The sequence below is a fragment of the Danio rerio genome, chromosome 19, assembly GCF_052040795.2.
Source record: "Danio rerio strain M-AB ecotype USA chromosome 19, GRCz13ab, whole genome shotgun sequence".
NCBI lineage: Eukaryota > Metazoa > Chordata > Actinopteri > Cypriniformes > Danionidae > Danio > Danio rerio.
Window position 1 is genome coordinate 45,502,573 of NC_141039.2, and position 20,216 is coordinate 45,522,788.

The window sequence follows — 20,216 nt, forward strand, 5'->3', positions numbered from 1 at the left end:
CCAGTCCAAAAACATGCACTATAGGTGAATTGGGTAAGCTAAAATTGTCCGTATTGTACGTGTGTGAATGAGTGTGGCTGCAGCCGGAAGGGCATCTGCTGTGTAAAACAAGCTGGATGAATTGGCGGTTCATGTCACTGTGGCAACCCCAGATTAATAAATGGACTAAGCTGAAAAGAAAATGAATGAATGATTGAATGAATAACGTTTTAGTAAAGTTTTTCTTCTATATGTCTTTGTAGCTATTATATAACCATTAAAGGATCATAAATTATTAACCTGTATTTACCAACTGTTCCTAAACTGATTAGACATACAGATTTGATGTATGCCTTAAATTTACTAATTGATTTTACATAAAAACACAATAAATACTAATAATGCATCTACTTTAATATTCCAAATCACCACTGTGAAATGAAAACGTCAAAATATGCAACTCAAGCTCATTCTGATTGTGTACCCATATAATAATTTCTGGAGAGCGTCAAATATGTCCCAAGAGGTAAGTTTTTTTTTTTTTCAGTTTTCACGAAGAGGCCACTGTGTAAGATTTTTGACATCTCAAATTTCTTTCGTAAGTGCCATTCATGCCTGCTCTTCTCTGTTAATCCAACAGAGGACGCTGGTGACTGACTGACTGACCGATCGACTGGCCCCCCCTCCTCCTTCCCTAAACCCAACCGACAGTGTTTTCAAAAGCAATCCAGAAAAAGAAAAGTCCTTGTAGCAGCCTGATTTTTACCTTGTTTTCACATTTCACCACATTATCACCCTGTATTACTTGTTTATTTTATTTTTTGGCTTTTGCTTTTGTCTTACCTGCTTTCTGGAATCGTTCTTCGCCAGACGGAAACCCCTTTGTTGCAGTAAATTGTGCTCTGTGTCTTAAGTCCGCCAACGTACACAGTGACTGGACATATTTTGACTGTTTGAAATCGCACATTTCTCTCGCGAGTGCCATTCACACCTGCTCTTCTCGCATAAATTCACCAGAGGCCGCTATCGACTGACGGACTAACTGGACGATTAACTACACCCACCCTCCTCCTTCCCATTGACCAGTGCCCACCACCTCTCCTAAACCCAACCGACAGTGTTTTCAAAAGCAACCCAAAAAAAGCAACCCAGATTTTTACCACGTTTTCAGATTTTACCATATTCTCGCCCTGCTATTTACTTGTTTATTTCAATTTTTAACTTCTGTATTTCATCTTGCCTACTTTCTAGAGCCGTTTGTCACCAGACTCGAACCCTGTCATCATGGTCAACTGCGCTGTGCGTCTCAAGTTTGCTGACATACTCGGCAAGCCACTGGAATAACAATGAGAAAGCCATCCATACGAAGGTAAGCGGTCAGCTGGTAAGCACGAAAAGGAACTGCGTCATACCACCCCATTGCGTTCATTTTAAAGATTAAATGCAGCCATACGTACCTCTGGCTACATAATTCGTGATCTCCAGAAATGTATATGGGCTGCGTTTTCAGAAGGAGCCTATGTTGCAGCTATGGGTTAAATAAAGATCTAAACTGCAAAACTGTCATTCAGTGTCCAGACTTTGATTCTACAACTACATCTTTCAACTTTTATTTGCTAAAAAACTTTTATTTACTATTACTATTCAATACTATTTACAATATTATTAAATAACTTAATAAAGTGAGTCATTTTACCAATGAACAACATTAAAATGTGAACAGAAAACCAACAAATGAACATTTTAGCACCATAAACACATTAGTCGTCGAGCTAATAATGTTTAATCGTGTTATCTTTACACATTATTAACAGTGTTTTGAAGAGGCCTCAGATTTGCAATACAACTTTAACAAAAACAGGTGGAAAAATAATGCAGCAAATTAAAAGATGTGCAATATAAATACCTGAAAAGAGACAAATAATACCAAACACTTTCAGCTTGTTAGCTAACTAACATTGCCACACACATTGGCCCAGTTTGACTCATGCATTTTCAATACTTCTTAAAAAAACAAAACAAGCGTCAAACCTTAGCGTAATGTTTATCATTTCTTGCAGCATTTCTTTGCGAATATCACAAAGAAGACAATTCAGAGAATAATCAGAAGCGTGCAAATACAAAAACTATTTAAAAAAAACATAATCAGACCAGTCTTAGTGATAGTTACTTCAATGTCCTGATTATTTCTGTATTTATTAGCTAAGAAGTGTTCAGCTAAGAGTGGTTTTAACTGTGTTATAACTAGGGTCAGACGGAATCTGCAGACATTTTTTGCTATTTCTGCAGAGAGTTTTGGTAAAAATCTGTGGATTTCTGCAGAATTATTTTGAGTATCATAACTAAAACCTTGATATGTCAAATAAAAAAAGAATATCTTTTTAACTTGTGTTTAATGTTTAAAATGCAAATCCAGTTAGATTCACTTTATTTGGTAAACAAAGCAAGTCCATCATGTAACATCTCTACTAAAAGACTGAAAATATTACTCTATAAACTGAACTGTACATAAACTAGATGAACATTTTCATATTAGTCAGTAATATTACTTTAATTTATTTAAAAACTGAATAAATATAGATTTACACACATATACTCAAGTAAATAAACAGAATTAATGATGGGCTAAAAATCTGCGGAAATCTGCGAAGTTCTGTGCGCGCAAATTCCGTGTGGGCCTAGTTATAACCTATTATAAGCACAGCCTTGTTATAATGCTATTATAAACATCACTGTGGATGATTTTTTTGTTCCTCAAAACTAATCCAGAAATGTGAATCAGTGTAGATCTCATCAGTACTGTGTTAGGTCTGATAGAGAGAGAAGATGCTAATTGTTGTATAATACATTGTATATTGTTGTGTTAAGCTATATGTTATATTTTGTCCTAATCACTTGGTCTGACCATATATCAACTATTTTCTTTTAGTTTCTTGTTCATGGGTGATTCTAGAATTGCTAATAATAATGTTTGTATGTGTACTTAAGGAATCGATTAATGTAAAGACTGCCATACTTGTTGTCTCCCTCGTGAATTTTCTGTTCAACTTCAATTGTTAAATTTGTTGTATAATGGGAAAGAAAGGGCATTTAAGTGACTTTGAACGTGGCATGGTGGTTGGTGCCAGGCGGGCTGATCTGAGTATTTCAGAAACTGATCTACTGGGATTTTCATGTACAACCATCTCTAGGGTTTACAGAGAATGGTCCGTAAAAGAGAAAATATCCAGTGTGTGTCCAACTTTGAGGAGGATGGGCTACAGCAGCAGAGGACCACACCGGGTGCCACTCCTGTCAGCTAAGAACAGGAAACTGAGGCTACAATTCACACAGGCTCACCAAAACTGGACAATAAAAGATTGGAGAAACGTTGCCTGGTCTGATGAGTCTCCATTTCTGCTGCAACATTCGCATGGTCGGGTCAGAATTTGGCGTCAACAACATGAAAGCATGAATCCATCCTGCCTTGAATCCATGGTTCAGGGTGGTGATGGTGTAATGGTGTGGGGGATATTTTCTTGGCACACTTTGGGCCCATTAGTACCAATTGAGCCTCGTGTCAACGCCACAGCCTGCCTGAGTATTGTTGCTGACCATGTCCATCCCTTAATGACCACCATTGTACCCATCTTCTGATGGCTACTACCAGCAGAATAATGCGCCATGTCTAAAAGCGTGAATAATCTTAGACTGGTTTCTTGAAGATGACAATGAGTTCACTGTACTCAAAAAGGGGGCAAAAGGGGGTCCAACCCGGTACTAGTAAAGTGTACCTAATAAAGTGGCCGGTGAGTGTACATCTCAGCATACAGTTGTGTTTTAGGCATGCCGTGCAGGGGTTTTGAGGTTACAGTACCATCTCTGCCAACCACCTCTGTCACTGTCAGCTTTGTGTAAAGAAGTAACATAGAAAAATTAGTAATAATCAAATGTTCCCTGTCAATTCCCTGTGCTTTATATTTAATAATGAGCTCAGTTTTTCCGTTCCAGATGAAGGAAAATTAATGGGAAATGCTTGAAATGTAAATGTATGAGGCTTAATCTGTTATGTTCAAGTGTCCTTCAAGTAACCCATTACTCAGCAAGTCTCTCTTGTTTTGTGTCGATGTCTTGCTGTTCTGGTTTCTCAGGTTTGTGTTGATCTGTGTTATATTTCTGGTCAGTAGTGGTGTCGTCTTCTTCTTCATAGCATGAGTTTTGTTGCTTGCTCTGTATGCTATGAGTCTCCTGAATCTGCTGGTTTCTGTCAGTTGTGTTTATATCTGGGACACATTTGCTGTTTTCGTGTATTTGTGCTGTGTGAAATGTCACTGGAGAGTGTTTCGTGCTTTCAGCATTTTCCACCTGTCTGCTGAGTTTATGCTGGTTGCGTCGCTCAGCTGTGGAGTCAGTGGCCTTTATTGCCCCCTTATGGTCTTTTTGTGTTGTTGCATGTTGAATCCAGTCGTCCTGCAAAGTTTGACTTGCAGTCAGTCGCTTTTTCGGGTTCACCTCCAACAGAGACCTGACTAGAGCTTTAGCACCTGGAAAACACAGATATACAGTTAAAGAGTTATTAGCCCTCCTGTATATTTCTTTCCCCAGTCTCTGTTTAACTTGACTTGATTTTAGTCGTTTGGTCTATTATTATCAGTTTCAGTTCAGTCTCCTTTATTTCTCATCTCATTTTCATCTGCTTTTTTGGAGCCGGGTTGCGGGGGCAGCAGTCCTAGAGAACCCCAGATTTTCCTCTCCCCAGACACTTTCTCCAGCTCCTCCAGGGGGATCCTGAGGTGTTCCCAGGCCAGTCAAGAGACATAGGGCGTACTCACACTATGTACAGTTGCCTTGAACAAATCCGAAGCATGCTTGTCACCCCTCCCGTATCCCCCAAAGGCCCGCACTCACATTGCATTCGGGTCTGAGCACGCTTTCGTCATCGATGATGCGCTGTACAGTTTAAGGATGCTTTCACACCTGTGAATCGATTCAGTTGTTCCGAAACAGAGATTACAAATGTTACATTGTTGCTCTTTGCTCTTGGAGCGGTTTGCTTTCACACTGCAAAGTTTCTAATCGGACCAAAAGAGCTAAAACAAGTCACGTGCGAGTAAACTCTCTTCACATTGGTCAGAGTTTCAGGGTTAACTTTCCAGAGTCCCGCTAAGCTGTCAGGAGAGGTGGTGGTTTGGTGGTGTTTGACAGCGTGCGCGCGCGATGTGTCTGAGGAGAGATGCGGTGGGGAGGGGTGAGAAGGGTGCGCGACGTAGCCTATTTGAGGACCGGGAGGGAGACGCGAGATTACCGGGAGATTATCATTCGTTTGCGGGCGTCCGGAGACTCGCAAAACTTCCCGCCCTACTCATAATTCTCTTTTCATATAGCCGTATGCCTATTATATCCATAAAACACAGTGATATAACCGTGCTCGGATCGAAACGCTTTCTCACTGCAATCGATCTGCTCTAGAGTTCGTTTCAATCGACCCGAGACCATCTCATTCAAGCGATCTCGGAGCGATTGATTTGGCGTGGATCCGAGAGCGATTAGTGGTTTCACATATGCCAAACGAACCGCGCTAACTGGGCAAACGAGACAGGTTCCGAAACAAAAGTGTAGGTGTGAAAGCACCCTAAGAAGAGCTCTCGCTCAGCACAGTGGACATTTCTTTAAATCATCTTAGTCGTTTGATATGCAGTTACACTTTTTGATGCTCATAAACAATCATTAAGTCCTCACGCTGCAGGTATTAGGAGGTTTGCTAAAGGTGCAGCTGTCATGCAGTAAGGGGTTTGTGTTTTTAATAAACCACGACAGTTTGCGTTCATTGAACGGTAAGAATGATCAATAAATCCATATGAAACAGTCCATTAAAAGGCACGTCTCGTCTTCAGTTCTGGGAATCAATCTGGGAAACGGGCCTGTGCACGGTTCAGATAGCATAGTGTGAGTACGCCCATAGTCGCTCCAGCGTGTCCTGAGTCTTCCCTGAGGCCTCCTCCCAGTGAGACATGCCTGGAACACTCAGGTATGCATCCTGGAACAGATGCCTGAGCCACCTCAGCTGGCTTCTCTCGATATGGAGGAGCAGTGGCTCTACTCTGAGCTCCTCCTAGGTGTCAGAGCTACTCACCCTATCTATAAGAGTGCACCCTGCCACCCTGCAAAGGAAAGTCATTTCGGCCGCTTGTATCCGAGATCTTGTCCTTTCGGTCATAACCCAAAGCTCATGACCATAGGTGAGATTAGGAACGTAGATTGGCCAGTAAATCGAGAGCTTTGCCTTTCGGCTCAGCTCTTTCTTTACCACAATGGATCGGTACATCGACTGCATTACTCCTGCCGCTTCACCAATCCGCCTGTCAATCTCACGTTCCATCCTTCCCTCACTCGTAAACAAAACCCTAAGATACTTGAACTCCTCCACCTGGGGTAAGGACTTTCCCTTTATTCAAAACATTGCATATTACACCTTTTAAAGGAATAGTTCACTCAAAAAATGAAAATTCTGTCATTATTTCCTCATGCTCAAAACTTTCTTTCTTCTGCTGAACACAATATAAGATACACTGAACAGTGCTGGAAAAAAACAGCCATTAACTTCCATAGTATTTTTTTGTTGCTCCTATGGATGTCAGTGGCTACTAAAGATCTGCGTGGGACTAAATTTTGAATCCCGCTCCCACCCGCACCCGCCAGGTTTTAGCCCGAACCCGACCGCTCCCGCTTATATTAAGCATTTGTTGTCCCGCTGCCCAACCCGCCCCATTTTCTACCAGCCGCGCCCGTTACTGCTAACGGACGGGGGGGGGGAACAAAACTGAAAACCACCCAGCTATAGAGACTACAAACAGCCTATAACACTCTGTCTGTATAAACACACACACACACAGACAGTGTCTCGCTCTCTCTTTCATTCTCACACACACACACACACACACAGAGAGAGAGAGAGAGAGCACAAAGCTCTCTCTCTCATTCGCACACACACAGACATCAACAAACAAGCTAAATGCAGCATCATGCTGTCTCTTTCACACATATACATGCGCGTGCTCACTTGCTTGGGAGCCGAGAGCGATATTGTTGAACCGCCCACTCCCATCCAAAATTAAACCCGTTACCGTCCGCTGCAGAGCTTTATTCAGAAATTTATTCCCGCGCTGCAGAAATGTGGTCGGGTCCCGCGGCTACCGTAGTACAACCGCGAGAATGCAGACCTCTAGTGGCTACTTCCAACATTCTTCAGAATATCTTCTTTTATGTTCAACAGAAGAAAGAAATTCACAAAAGTTTCGAAGCACTTGAGTGTGAGTAAATAAACGATGTGGGAATTTTCATTTTAGTCTGAACTTTTCCTTCAAATCTTTGAATCTGTAAAGCTCAGCATCTCACCTTCAGACACATTGTCCCAGTAAGGGGACAGAAAGTGGACTTCTCCCTTCTGGATGAGACGAAAAAGTTCCTCCTGATTTCGGTCTGGACTGCGGAATGGAGGAAAGCCACTCAGCAGCACAAACAGAATCACTCCCATCGCCCAAACATCCACTCCAACACCGTAGCCTATTCACACACACACATGATGAAGACTGCAAATATCTGACACTGCACCTCAAGATATGTCTTGTTTATAGTTTAAGACAGAGCTGGAGCCAGTGTTGGATCAGTTACTTCAAATGTAATTCATAACTAAATCTAGGACCAGACAGAATTTTTGGCTATTTCTATGCAGAAGTACAGCGGATTTATGGAGAATGATTTTGATAGTAACTAAAAACCTCAATAAAATCAATAAAATAAAATGTTTTAATCTTGCAAATTCAATAAGATCTACTAGTCTGGTACACAAATTTAGTCTCTCATATAATAATCAGTGTTCACACTTCACCTGTTTCAGCAAGTATCTCTGGAGCAACATATGTAGGCGTGCCACAGACGGTGAAAACGGGCTCTTTTACCACCAAAGCCAATCCAAAATCAGCCAGCTTCAGATTCAGGCTGCCATTGCCATGCCGCTGTACCTTAGATTCAGTCAAAAACAATATGATATCAGTATACCTTATGTGATGTTAGCGGGCTATAATAATGTTCACATTTTTTAATGCATGACTATTTTTTCAAAACAAGCAATACAAAAGTAGCTTCTCGGGTAATGAGCTAGTTTTCCCAAAGGGTGGCGCTATGCACCTCTTCCAACATGCATCTAAGCGCCGGTGTGTATATGATTCTGATAATGCATTAAAATAACCAGTAGTTCTTGAACAGGTAAAATACTGTAACTAGACTCGAATGATACCAGAAGTCAAAACGAGCAAATCCAGTCATACCTATACTCTTACAGACTTCTGCAAAACATCTGTTCAAATCACTTATTAATTGATAATAAGAAATGTTTAAATAAGAAATATGACGAGATCTTTCATGCAGCCTGATGTATAGTATTTATCCATCCTTTCTTTCTTTTTTCTTTCATCCTTCCATCCACTCATTCTTTGTTCCTTCCATTCATCTTTTCTTCCTTCCATCCATCCTTCATTCCTTTCTTCCTTTAATCCATCCATCCAACTATTCTTTCTTTCGCTCATTCTTTCGCTCTCTTTCATCAATCTATCCATCCATTCTTTGTTCCTTCCATCCATCTTTTCTTTCAGTCATCCATCACTCCTTCTGTCCTCCATATTTTCCATTCTTTAATCCATCCATTTCACCATCTATCCTTTGTTCCATAACTTTTTCTTTCTTTTGCTCTCTTTCATCCATATTTTTCTTTCTTTCTTTCTTTCTTTCTTTCTTTCATCTATCTATCTATCTATCTATCTATCTATCTATCTATCTATCTATCTATCTATCTATCTATCTATCTATCTATCTATCTATCTATCTATCTATCTATCTATCTATCTATCTATCTATCTATCTATCTATCTATCTATCTATCTATTCTTTGTTCCTTCTATCCATCTTTTTCTTTCATCCATCCATTTATCCTTCCTTCCATCCTTCATTCCTTTTTTTCTTTAATCCATCCATCCATCATTTGTTCCATCCTTGCTTCCTTTCTGTCTTTTGTCTTTCTTTCTTACTTACTTTCATCCATCTTTCTTTCATCCATCTATCATCTATTCTTTGTTCCTTCCATCTTTTCTTTCATCCATCCATTATTCCTTTCATGAATCCATCCTTCCAACCATCCATCATTTGTTCCTTCCATCCTTTCTTTATTCCATACTTCCACCCTTCATTCTTTTTTCCATTCTTTTTTCTTTTTTTCTTTCTTTCTTTCTTTCTTTCTTTCTTTCTTTCTTTCTTTCTTTCTTTCTTTCTTTCTTTCTTTCTTTCTTTCTTTCTTTCTTTCTATTATATGTTCCTTCCATCCATCTTTTCTTTTATCCATATATCCCTTTCTCCAGCCTTCCTTCCATCCTTCATTTATTTTTTTCTCATCCATCCATCCTTTATTCCATCCTTTCATTCTTTATTCATTTTATCCACCATCCCTCCTTCCTTTACTTCCATCCATTATTCATTAATTTCTCTCTTTCTTTCCTTACATCCATTCATTATTTCTTTTTTTTTCTCTTTCTTTCTTTCTTTCTTTCTTTCTTTCTTTCTTTCTTTCTTTCTTTCTTTCTTTCTTTCTTTCTTTCTTTCTTTCTTTCATCTATTATATGTTCCTTCCATCCATCTTTTCTTTTATCCATCCATCCCTTTCTCCATCCTTCCTTCCATCATTCATTCCTTTTATCCACCTATCCCTCCTTCCTTTACTTCCATCCATTATTTATTCATTTTTCTTTTCTTAAATCCATCAATCCTTTCTTTCTTTCTTTCTTTCTTTCTTTCTTTCTTTCTTTCTTTCTTTCTTTCTTTCTTTCTTTCATCTATTATATGTTCCTTCCATCCATCTTTTCTTTTATCCATCCATCCTTTATTCCATCATTTCATCCTTTATTCCTTTTATCCACCCATCCCTCCTTCCTCTACTTCCACCAATGTTTATTCATTTCTTTCTTTCCTTTTATCCATACATCCATCCATCCACCTTTCTTTCTTTCTTTCTTTCTTTCTTTCTTTCTTTCTTTCTTTCTTTCTTTCTTTCTTTCTTTCTTTCTTTCTTTCTTTCTTTCTATTGAGATATGTATATATATATATATATATATATATATATATATATATATATATATATATATATATATATATAAAATTATTATATTATGATTATTGTATATTAAATATTATTAAGTGTATTCTTCATGATGTTGTTCTGTATTTTCTTGTATTAAAATCTTGTATTTTGGTCTGATTTTAATATACTCCTGTGCTTCAAATATAAGTTTGTAATGTAGTAAATCTGCTTGTTGCAGACTGGTTTTGCTCATGGCTGTAACTCTTGTAATCAGCCTGAACTCTTATCTCTCTCACCAGCAGGTTTTCGGGTTTGATGTCTCTGTGAGCGATGCTCTTGTCATGGATGTACTCCAGGGCCTGGCTGATGTCTCTGACCATGCACGCAGCGCTAGGCTCAGTAAACCTGCCGCTCTGAGTGATGGCATCGAACAGATCTCCACCGCTGACCAGCTCCATCAGCAGATAAACATGAGTGTCCGTGTGATGGGAACGAAACAGCTGGATGAGCCGCGGATGCTCCAGGCTACGCAGCAGAGCGATCTCATTCTGGACCATGTGACCGCGTCCCTGCAGCTTTGCGTTGTCTACGATCTTCATCGCGAATGTTTCAGTAAGACCACGAACACGACACTCCCTGACCACCGCAAAGTTCCCATCTCCTACAACACGACCCATGATATAACAGCGCTCGATGTCCTCCAGTGAAACCTCAGCACCGTCAGGAGGTACGTTATCATCTTTTAATACAGTTTCTTGCTTGTTAGCATCATGCTCAGATATGGTCTCCAAGTCCTGGGTTTGAGGAGCAGATTTGTTATTGGCAGTAAGCTTTTCTGCTGTTTTTTTTGGCCTGATAGGAGGAATAGGAGGTCCACATCCTCGACAGCTCCGGCAGTAGACCGCTTCTCTCTTTCTCTCCTCCTTCTTTGGCTCCTTCTCTTCTTCTTTCCTCCTCCACAGATCTCTTTGCTTTTCTCTCTTCGCCTTTTCCTTTTGTCTTCCAACAGGCTGTAAGTTGTTGACATTGGGTTGCTGATCGTGTAAAACCATCTCACCCGCGGGATCATCGTCATGGAAACCACTATCCGCTTTAGTGGCCTTGGGTCTCAGGATACGCTCCCAAATCCTCAGAAGGTGCTCGCAGTGGACTGGGTTTTCTGGGTATAGCTCGTCCAGTGCTGCTTGCACCTCTTCAAGAGAAGGTCTGCTATTCCCAAAGGCCATGAAGGCATGGTCAAAGCGGAAAAAGTCTGACAGACTGTGAATCTCTCGTCCCATAGGGCTAAAAAGGCGCCTTATTCGGGAGTTGTTCCAACATGGAAAGCCAAGCGCCTCAGAGACGTCTGCCATCAGCTGCTCAAACGTCTGCACCGCACGGCGGTTTAACAGCAGTGAGATCTTACGCACGCTGTCATTTCCACACGGCCGCACTACTGTCACGATTCGTGGACGCACCGGGCTTGATTCTGCGTGTCTGGAATGGTAGCCACTCGCTCTGGGAACCCCTGATTCCTCCCAGTGAAACACAGGGCTTTCTGAAGACCCAAAGTCAGTTGGGGGCCTTCGAGGTCTGGACCTGTGCAGGTAAGATTGAAGAGGCTGCCGAGGAGCAGCGTTTGGGCATTTTGGCAGTTTAATCCTTTGATCTGGAACATATAAACATGGATAAGGATATATGAGAGCGTTGTTAGGATGCAGGTAATCAGGCACAGCAAGAGCTGTCCCAGTTAAAGCTGTTGTAAAAGGATATTGGTAAAATAGAATATATCCGTATTTATATTTGCACTCTTGAAAGGTTTGTATTTGGGATGTTTATTGCAGCACTGAGTGAAGCAGCCAATCACAGCCATGTCTGTTAACTCAATAAATTCTGTTGATTTGCCATGAAATGGAAAGAAAAGATAGTCGTTTTTATTCTACTTTTGTGGTGTACATGGCCTTGAAATGGTCCTGAAATTAGAAAAATTGTGGGGTGGTGCATTGTTTCGTTCTTCAGGAACCGATTGGGTTAATGAAAGATGGTGTTGTTAACAAAATGAAGGGAGACTGATGAATGGACAAACTCAGAGCAAAAGCAAGACATGCCCTAATAACCCCACCCTAAAGGACTAATAACCCTGCCCTAAATCCGTGATAGTCCCACTCCTAAAGGACTGATAGCCACGCCCGAAAGAACTGATTGCACCACCCCAAATGACTGATAGTCCCGCCCCTTAAGGAATAATAGTTCTGGCCTAAATCACTAATATTCCAGGCACTAAAGGACTGATAGCCACGCCCGAAAGAACTGATTGCACCACCCCAAATGACTGATAGTCCCGCCCCTAAAGGACTGAAAGCCCTGTCCTAATTCACTGATAGTCCCACTTCTAAAGGACTGATAGCCACGCCCGAAAGAACTGATTGCACCACCCCAAATGACTGATAGTCCCGCCCCTAAAGGACTGAAAGCCCTGCCCTAATTCACTGATAGTCCCACTCCTAAAGGACTGATAGCCCTGTAAAGGACTGATAGCCCCGCCCTAAATCACTGATAGTCCCACCCCTAAAGGACTAATAGTCCTGCCCTAAATCACTGATATTCCTTGCCCTAAAGGACTGATAGCCCTGCCCTAAATTACTGATAGTCCCGCCCCTAAAAGACTGATAGCCCCGCCCATAATCAATGATAGTCCCACCCCTAAAGGACTGATAGCCCCGCCCTAAATCACTGATAGTCCCACCCCTAAAGAACTGATAGCCCCGCCCTAAATCACTGATAGTCCCACTCCTAAATGACGGATAGCCACACCCTAAAAACTGATTGTGCCACCCCAAAACTGCCCCTAAAGGACAAATTGTTCTGTCCTAAATCACTGATAGTCCCACCCCTAAAGAACTGATAGCCTTGCCCTAAATCACTGATCGTCCCACCCCTAAAGAACTGATAGCCACGCCCTAAATCACTGATAGTCCCACTCCTAAATGACGGATAGCCACGCCCTAAAAACTGATTGCGCCACCCCAAAACTGCCCCTAAAGGACTAATAGTTCTGTAATAAATCACTGATAGTACCGCCCATGAAGTAATTCCATGTGACAGGAAGGTTATGTTATTTGATTAAAGTTTGTAAGGTCAAATGAATTACTATATATTAAAGAATTACTAAATACATCTAAAAATAAGAGTACATTTTGATTTCATGGTGACTTTGAACATTTCTGTTCACATTTAAAGTAGTCAGAATCCACTGATGGCTTTAAAACACTGGACTTTTAGTTCAGTGCTGAATTCTGCACACTCACAAATCATCAGCATTAACAAAATGTAGACACAAAGTTAAAAAATGATGGTTTCGCACTTGGTTCACACCTGGCTGTGCACCTGAAATGCCAGAAAGCTCCCATGAGAGTTACTGTCTAGTGTACTTGCATTGGTTTTGAACTTTGAGATTGCAATGAAGAAAAGTGAAGTGAGTTTCTAGCAAACGATTTTGTGTTTAATTAGCCCAAACCTATTCTACTCGTCAAAAACACAGATTAGACAGACTTTATATGTCATTCATTTAGGTTTATTTGATGACTAGTCTAGTTTTGGCCTTTTCAGATTTTTAATGACAGCCCAAATTTGATATTGTTTTAGCCAAGACAACTATGTGTAAACGTTTATTAGACATCTTTTAAAAACAAAAGATGCTTGCTGGGTTGCAGCTTTTTAGTGACTATAAAACGAACACACTTTCTAGGTAGTTATTTAGTAACTTTAATCATTACCATGGTGAATTTTTGTTTCAGAGATGTTTCAAGATGTTTTCACAAGGTAAATTTCAATATTTATTTTGGTTCAAGGCGGCACGGTGGCTCAGTGCTCATTCTGCTGTGGTGACCCCTGATAATCAGCGACGAAGCCGAAGGAAAATTGATGAATGAATTATGGTTCATTCGACCAGTGAGCTCATTTGGAGCAGTGAGCAATTCACATGGGGTTTTCTGTTTATTTACAGTTGCGAATTGCACTATGGAAGTTTTATCTCTACTTTAATCTGCAGTGTTTCATTTTCAACATCAAAAGTCGACTAAATGACTTTTATTGGTACATTAGTAGTTTGGGACAAGATATGGTTTAAGAAATAATATAGAGAGAGTTAAGTCTGCATGTAATAGAAAAAAGGTTTGGTGCCTGGTTTTTGTACAGTAGTTTACAACACAAACACAGACAATATATCACATTAAACTATTAAAAATGTCAGCAAGAGTCACTTTTCAGCATCAAAAGCTTTTGAAAGAAAGATCAAGAACTCAAAATTCAATCCAAAACGTAAATAAGTGAACAAACATGAATCCCCAAATACAGAAAACTGTTCATTTACAAATATTTTTCACATGGAGCTTCTTAAAAATGGCAATAAAAATGTCCATTGTTAAGTACATCAGATCAGCAGCATCAGTGATGTTATCCTGGGTTAATTATTTAATGTTAGGTGTCCAAAGACATGCTGTGTTCACCAAGAGCGCACGCAGCACACAAAACTGCATGATCAGATTTTGTAACCCCCCCTTAAAAAAAGCGTATACAAGATGAATTAAAGAGGAAGTGTGCCACATGAATAATTAAGAGCAGGTGTGTATTGAGGAGCAATGCCGAGACATGCAGATTCTCAAATTGCACCTCATGCTCCAGGGGTAACGGAAAAGGATCAAATCTGATCGTGCCGGATCACTTTACTCTGGACGCAGCTTGCTTTCTGTCTTTCTTTACTTTCTTTCTTTCTTACTTTCCATGCACTCGCTAAACACACGTCTTTAAGTGGATGTACAGTAAGAGATTAAACACCAAACACTGCAAAAAATGCTTGTCTTACTTAGACGTTGTCTTGTTTCTAGTCGCAATATCTAAACATTCTTATATCAAGAAGCATTTTCAACAAGCAACACATATTGTCTTGTTTACAGAAATATTAAGTCAAAGTTAAGAGAGTTTTTCCTTAAAACAAGCAAAAGTGGAAAGCTGAATATGTCAAAAAGGAAAAACAAGATTATTTTGTCAATTTTAACCAAAAACCACTTAATTTTGGCATGTTGTTACTTAAAACAAGACAATATTTCTTGCTTGTAAATGTTTTGTAATTTAAGAATTTTTAGATATTTGGACTAGAAACAAGACAAAAACTCATGCAAGCATTTTTTGCAGTGGAAGCAGTCAACATTGAGAACGTTACAAAGCAATGTTCCTCTCCATCAAATTTTTCTTTTATTTTGTATTTTTTGAACACAGAAAAACATGCCGTAGACAATCAGCATGAAACAGAATGTGTAGATATACATACATAAACCAATATACAGTTGTTAAATAATAGTATCAATAATAGCATCAGCCTTGACAACAATGTTATCAGTAAAAAGGAAAAACGGAAGAATAATGACAAGGACATACTATTGCAAATAAAAATGACAAATAAAATAAATTAATACATATATACATATATGCACACACATACATACATACACATACATATATGCACGTACACATACAAACAAACACACATACACCCAGATATGCATACATGCACACATACATACACATACCCATATAAATATGCACACATGCATACACATAAATAAAACAAATTTCAAAACCAAAAAGGCAATGAGCCAAATCTGTACTTAGTGTTAAGTAAGGTTAAGAATAAACCAATCGAAAATAAAAAATTAAATAGAAAAATGGTGATATACACATAGAGATAGGTATTTAAAACTGTGCTGAAAAAGGTCTACGACAATGAACGTTATTAGAAGCCCAAACAGGGAACCTTAAATTACTATGAAAAGAGAAAAACAAGAAAAGAAAAGAAAAAAAAAGTAAAAATAATGTAATAATAAAACATAATTCTAATAAATAATAAATGAGGGGAAAAAAAATTAATAAAAAAAAATAAAATAAAAAAGCCTGGAGCCAGAAGATCATGCTTTTTGATGTCTCATGGATTCAAGTTAGTAAATCTTTAAGTCTGTGTAAAGTTTGCGCCCAAAGTCTGATGGTGTCCTCTCTTGCACCATGGATGCGAGCAGTGGACATTTCCATATATACAATGTCAATAAAAGTATTAATCCAAAAATGATGATTAAGAGAATGAGGGGGCTTCCATCTTGTTGCAACTATTTTCTTGGCTGCAGTCAAGCCAGCTAAAAACACTCGCTTTTGAGTTTTATTAAGTTGAATGCCAGAAAAATCATTTAAGATGAAAATAGAGGGGGCGAGAGGGATTGAAACGTTTAGTAGTGAAGATAAATTTTGTTTAACCATATTCCAAAAGTAACCAAGCCCAGGACAGTCCCAAATCATGTGAAAGAATGTACCAATTTCACCTGTGTGACAGAGAGTGCATTTAGGATCAGGTTTAAGCTTCATGCTATAAAGTTTGCGTGGAGTAATATAAGTCCTATGGATGAAGTTTAAGTGAATCTGTTGATGATCAGGATTTCTGGACGCAAGCATTACCATTGCCCAGACTTCATCCCAGTCAAAGGTGGGAGACAGTTCTGAGATATCTGATCTCCAAGAGGAGTCTAATGACAGAGGGAGGTACATTTTTTCCGAAAAGTATGTGTATAGTTTAGAAACCAATCCCCGTGTTCCTTGAGAGTCATCCAATAGTTTTAACAAGGGGTGTTTTTTAAGAGGAGCCATCCAAGGGACCCCATAGGTTTTCAATTACAAAGCAATGTTATTGTAAAACTGATTAAGCATATTAATTAAGCCTGATTTGAGTTCTTGCTTTGCAGAAATCATATTTAAGCACGTCACAATTGTAAATTGTTTGTGATCAATTTATTTAATAGTTCACACAAAAAGAAAACCTATTCTGTCATCATTTACTCATTCTTCACTATAGTCACAAGCCTGTTTGAGTATCTGTTTTTCTGATGAACACAAAAGAAGATATTTTGTAAAATGTTATAAGCATTACCATTGATTTCCAAAACATTTGTTTTCCCTATAGAAGTCAATGGTTACAGGTTTAAACATACCTGACTCAAATAAGACTTAAAATTGACTAATAAATATTAAATAAATTTCATTTTTGGGTGAACTATCACTTTAATGTACAGTAAAAATATGACATTTAAATAAAAAAAAATTAAACCTGGAACAATTGATTTTCATAGTATTTGTTTTTCCTATTATAGTGTTTTATTACTTTTATTTTCAAAATAACAAAATAACGGTTTTATGGTGTTGATAAGAAAATCATGTACTTATTTTATCAAACTGTGTTTAAAAGTGTTATCAGGTATGGTCTATCTACATGGTATGGCAATCTTTCTGTAAATCTGAAATCAAAAATGTTTAATATTATCAGAACTGCTACAAGACTAATAGGATCTGAAACTTTTATTAATATACAAACACTACGAGCAATGCACTCTGACTGAAGCTAAAAGAATTTACCTAATCTAACCCACCTCATGTACTCTTCCCATCTTACGAACTTTTACCTTCTGGAAGAAGATACAGAACTTTCCGCTGGAAACGGAGCAGATTTAAGAACTCTTTTATTCCAGTGTCAATCAGACTATTGAACACTGAACAATAGTGTGTGTAATTCTTTGCATGTTGACTTATTCTTTTAAATTGTTATTGAGTCAGAACCTGCTGAAGTGCTGGGTGAGTCTACAGGAAATTTTCCCCTTGAGGGACAATAAAGTATATAAACAAACAAACTCATTTTGTGTTTAGCAGATAAAAGGAAACATGCGACAACTCACTCATCCATTTTTATTTCTGTGTGAATTGTCACTTTAATGTAAAATATAATGACATTAAAATATAAAAATAACGTTGATTATTATAACAGCATATTCTTAAGGTCGCTGATTCACATTTATGATGCATTTAATGGCACACAATTAACTTAATCTTCTAATACACTGCAAAAAATGCTTTTCTTACTTAGATTTTTTGTCTTGTTTTAGTCCAAATGTCTAAAGGTTCTCGAATCAAGAAGCATTTTCTAGACAAGCAAAACATATTGTCTTGTTTTAAGAAATAATATGCCAAAATGAAGAGAGTTTTTCTTTAAATCAAGTAAAATAATCTGCCAATGGCGTATGCAAAATAATCTTATCACAAATCGAAAAACAAGATTATTTTGCTTACCCCATTGGCAGATTATTTTATATTCTTTTATATTATATTATTGCTTGATTTAAGGAAAAACTCACTTTATTTTGGCATGTTATTTCTTAAAACAAGACAATGTGTTTTGCTTGACTAGAAAATGCTTCTTGATTTAAGAATTTGTAGATATTTGAACTAGAAACAAGACAAAAAGTGAGAAAAGCATTTTTTTGCAGTGTAGTCTTTCGAACCTGCGAGTGTGGACTAGTTAACTGACCTGGTTAAACCTTTACAGATACTGACCCTTTTATTTGCATGCATTTATTTATTAATTAATGATCTGAACGCACCTGCGAGTCCCCATCTGGGTCTCGGTGGCTCTCGCCCCGGTCGCTGATTCCACACCGGCGTCATTCTGTTCCGTTTCTCGCCGTTCCATCGGGATTTGTGCAGAAATGATCAATGCATGAGTTTGATTGACTGCCCATACTGTCCTACAGAGCTGTCCAGAGGGTTTACAAAATAATGAAAGGGTCAAGCATGATCAAATCAACGCTCACCTCAAAATAAAAGAAAAACCTGTCCTTGAAGAATCGAGAAAGTTTTAAAAAAGCATTGAAAGTTTTAAATCGGGCACAGGATATTCAATCAGCGTCTGTCAGACTTGCGGTAGCGGGAAGATATCGCGAAGCCGCATCTTTTGGAAAAGCTACGAGCGCGTTACCGGATACTCCGCATCCTGCTGCTGGAGCGTCTCCCCGGTAACACAGAGAGCTGACACACACACACACACACACACACACACACACACACACACACACACACACACACACACACACACACACACACACACACACACACACACAGAAGAGACAGACACACACACACGCACGCACGCACACACACACACACACACACACACACACACACACACACACGGGTTTGTTTGACTATATTAACGAGGAGGACATCCCATACCCATCCACTGGTTGAAAGAGGTTTGGTTTGAAAGCAATACAAAAAAGTGTCTGCAGCCAAATGCATGTTTCATACATTAGAATATGTTGAATTTTCTTTTATGTATTGATATTTGTAGGCTAAAATAATTTCATATATTTTTATTTGAGATTTATAGGATAAATCATCGTCTTAAAGCTAAATAAATAAGCTTTCCATTGATGAACAGGCTACTTTGTTAGGACAATATTTGTGTGAGATAAGACTATTTGAAAATCTGAAATCTGAGGGTTCATATAAATAAACATAGGCTATCTAAACATGTTTATTAAGTTACACATGAAGCCTACTAATCAAAAATAGAGTTTTGATTTTATTTACAGTATCTTCATAGCATATATCTAAAAAAACAATCAATTAATTAATCGATAATCAACAAATCAATCATTTCGACCCATATTTTTTGGCTTTGCTAAAATATACCCATGCAATTTAAGGTACACGTTTTTGTTATAATTATTATTATTATTTTTTAATTCATTCCTTTTCTTTTTTGCTTAGTCCCTTTATTAATCAGAGGTCGCCACAGCGGAATGAACCACCAACTTATTTAGCAGTGAGGTGATCGAGCTACCCACTGCACCATTGTGACACCCATTATTATTATTATTATTATTAGGCCTATTAATAATAATAATAATAATAATAATAATAATAATAATAAATAAAGCATATTGACTGATTATAGGCTTATTAATAGGCTACATTAAATAGGCCGGTCTATATAATTCCTTAGTCAGGCATGTTTACACTAAGTATATTTTAAAATGCCATTTAAGCATAACAATTAATTCATTATAGGTTAATTTAAAATCAATTTCTAATATCCTTAAGTTTGCAAAGGTTTTGTACTTTAAAGAAATTAAACAATCAATCATTGTATTTAATTAGAAGTTCAGAATGTTTTAGGCGTATATGTTGTTCAATTTTTTATATAGCTAAATGTTAAAAGGAAACATTATTTCACCAATATTTGTATTTTATACTTCTTTCATTAGGCTGCAGGTCAGGTTAT

At 38.3% G+C, this 20,216-nt stretch overlaps 1 protein-coding gene across 1 annotated transcript; it reads right to left on the reverse strand.

Annotated features, from left to right (window-relative positions):
* Positions 1-1,594: 1,594 nt before the first annotated feature.
* dclk3 (doublecortin-like kinase 3) lies at positions 1,595-18,952 on the reverse strand. Its single transcript, XM_087296024.1, has 5 exons — positions 18,535-18,952; positions 10,381-11,732; positions 7,847-7,979; positions 7,354-7,521; positions 1,595-4,502 (listed from the first exon to the last, which is right to left on the reverse strand). The coding sequence occupies exons 1-5, from the start codon at positions 18,596-18,598 to the stop codon at positions 4,054-4,056; spliced, it is 2,166 nt and encodes a 721-aa protein (XP_087152150.1). The 5' UTR covers positions 18,599-18,952; the 3' UTR covers positions 1,595-4,053.
* Positions 18,953-20,216: the final 1,264 nt, after the last annotated feature.

Excerpts from the sequence above, each read along its gene's own strand:
- dclk3 (XM_087296024.1), bottom strand. The coding sequence starts at position 18,598 with ATGACGCCGGTGTGGAATCAGCGACCGGGGCGAGAGCCACCGAGACCC. Across the intron at positions 11,733-18,534 it reads ACCCAGATGGGGACTCGCAG|ATCAAAGGATTAAACTGCCA; the intron begins GTGCGTTCAGAT and ends TATATGTTCCAG. Across the intron at positions 7,980-10,380 it reads TCAAACCCGAAAACCTGCTG|GTACAGCGGCATGGCAATGG; the intron begins GTGAGAGAGATA and ends ACTGAATCTAAG.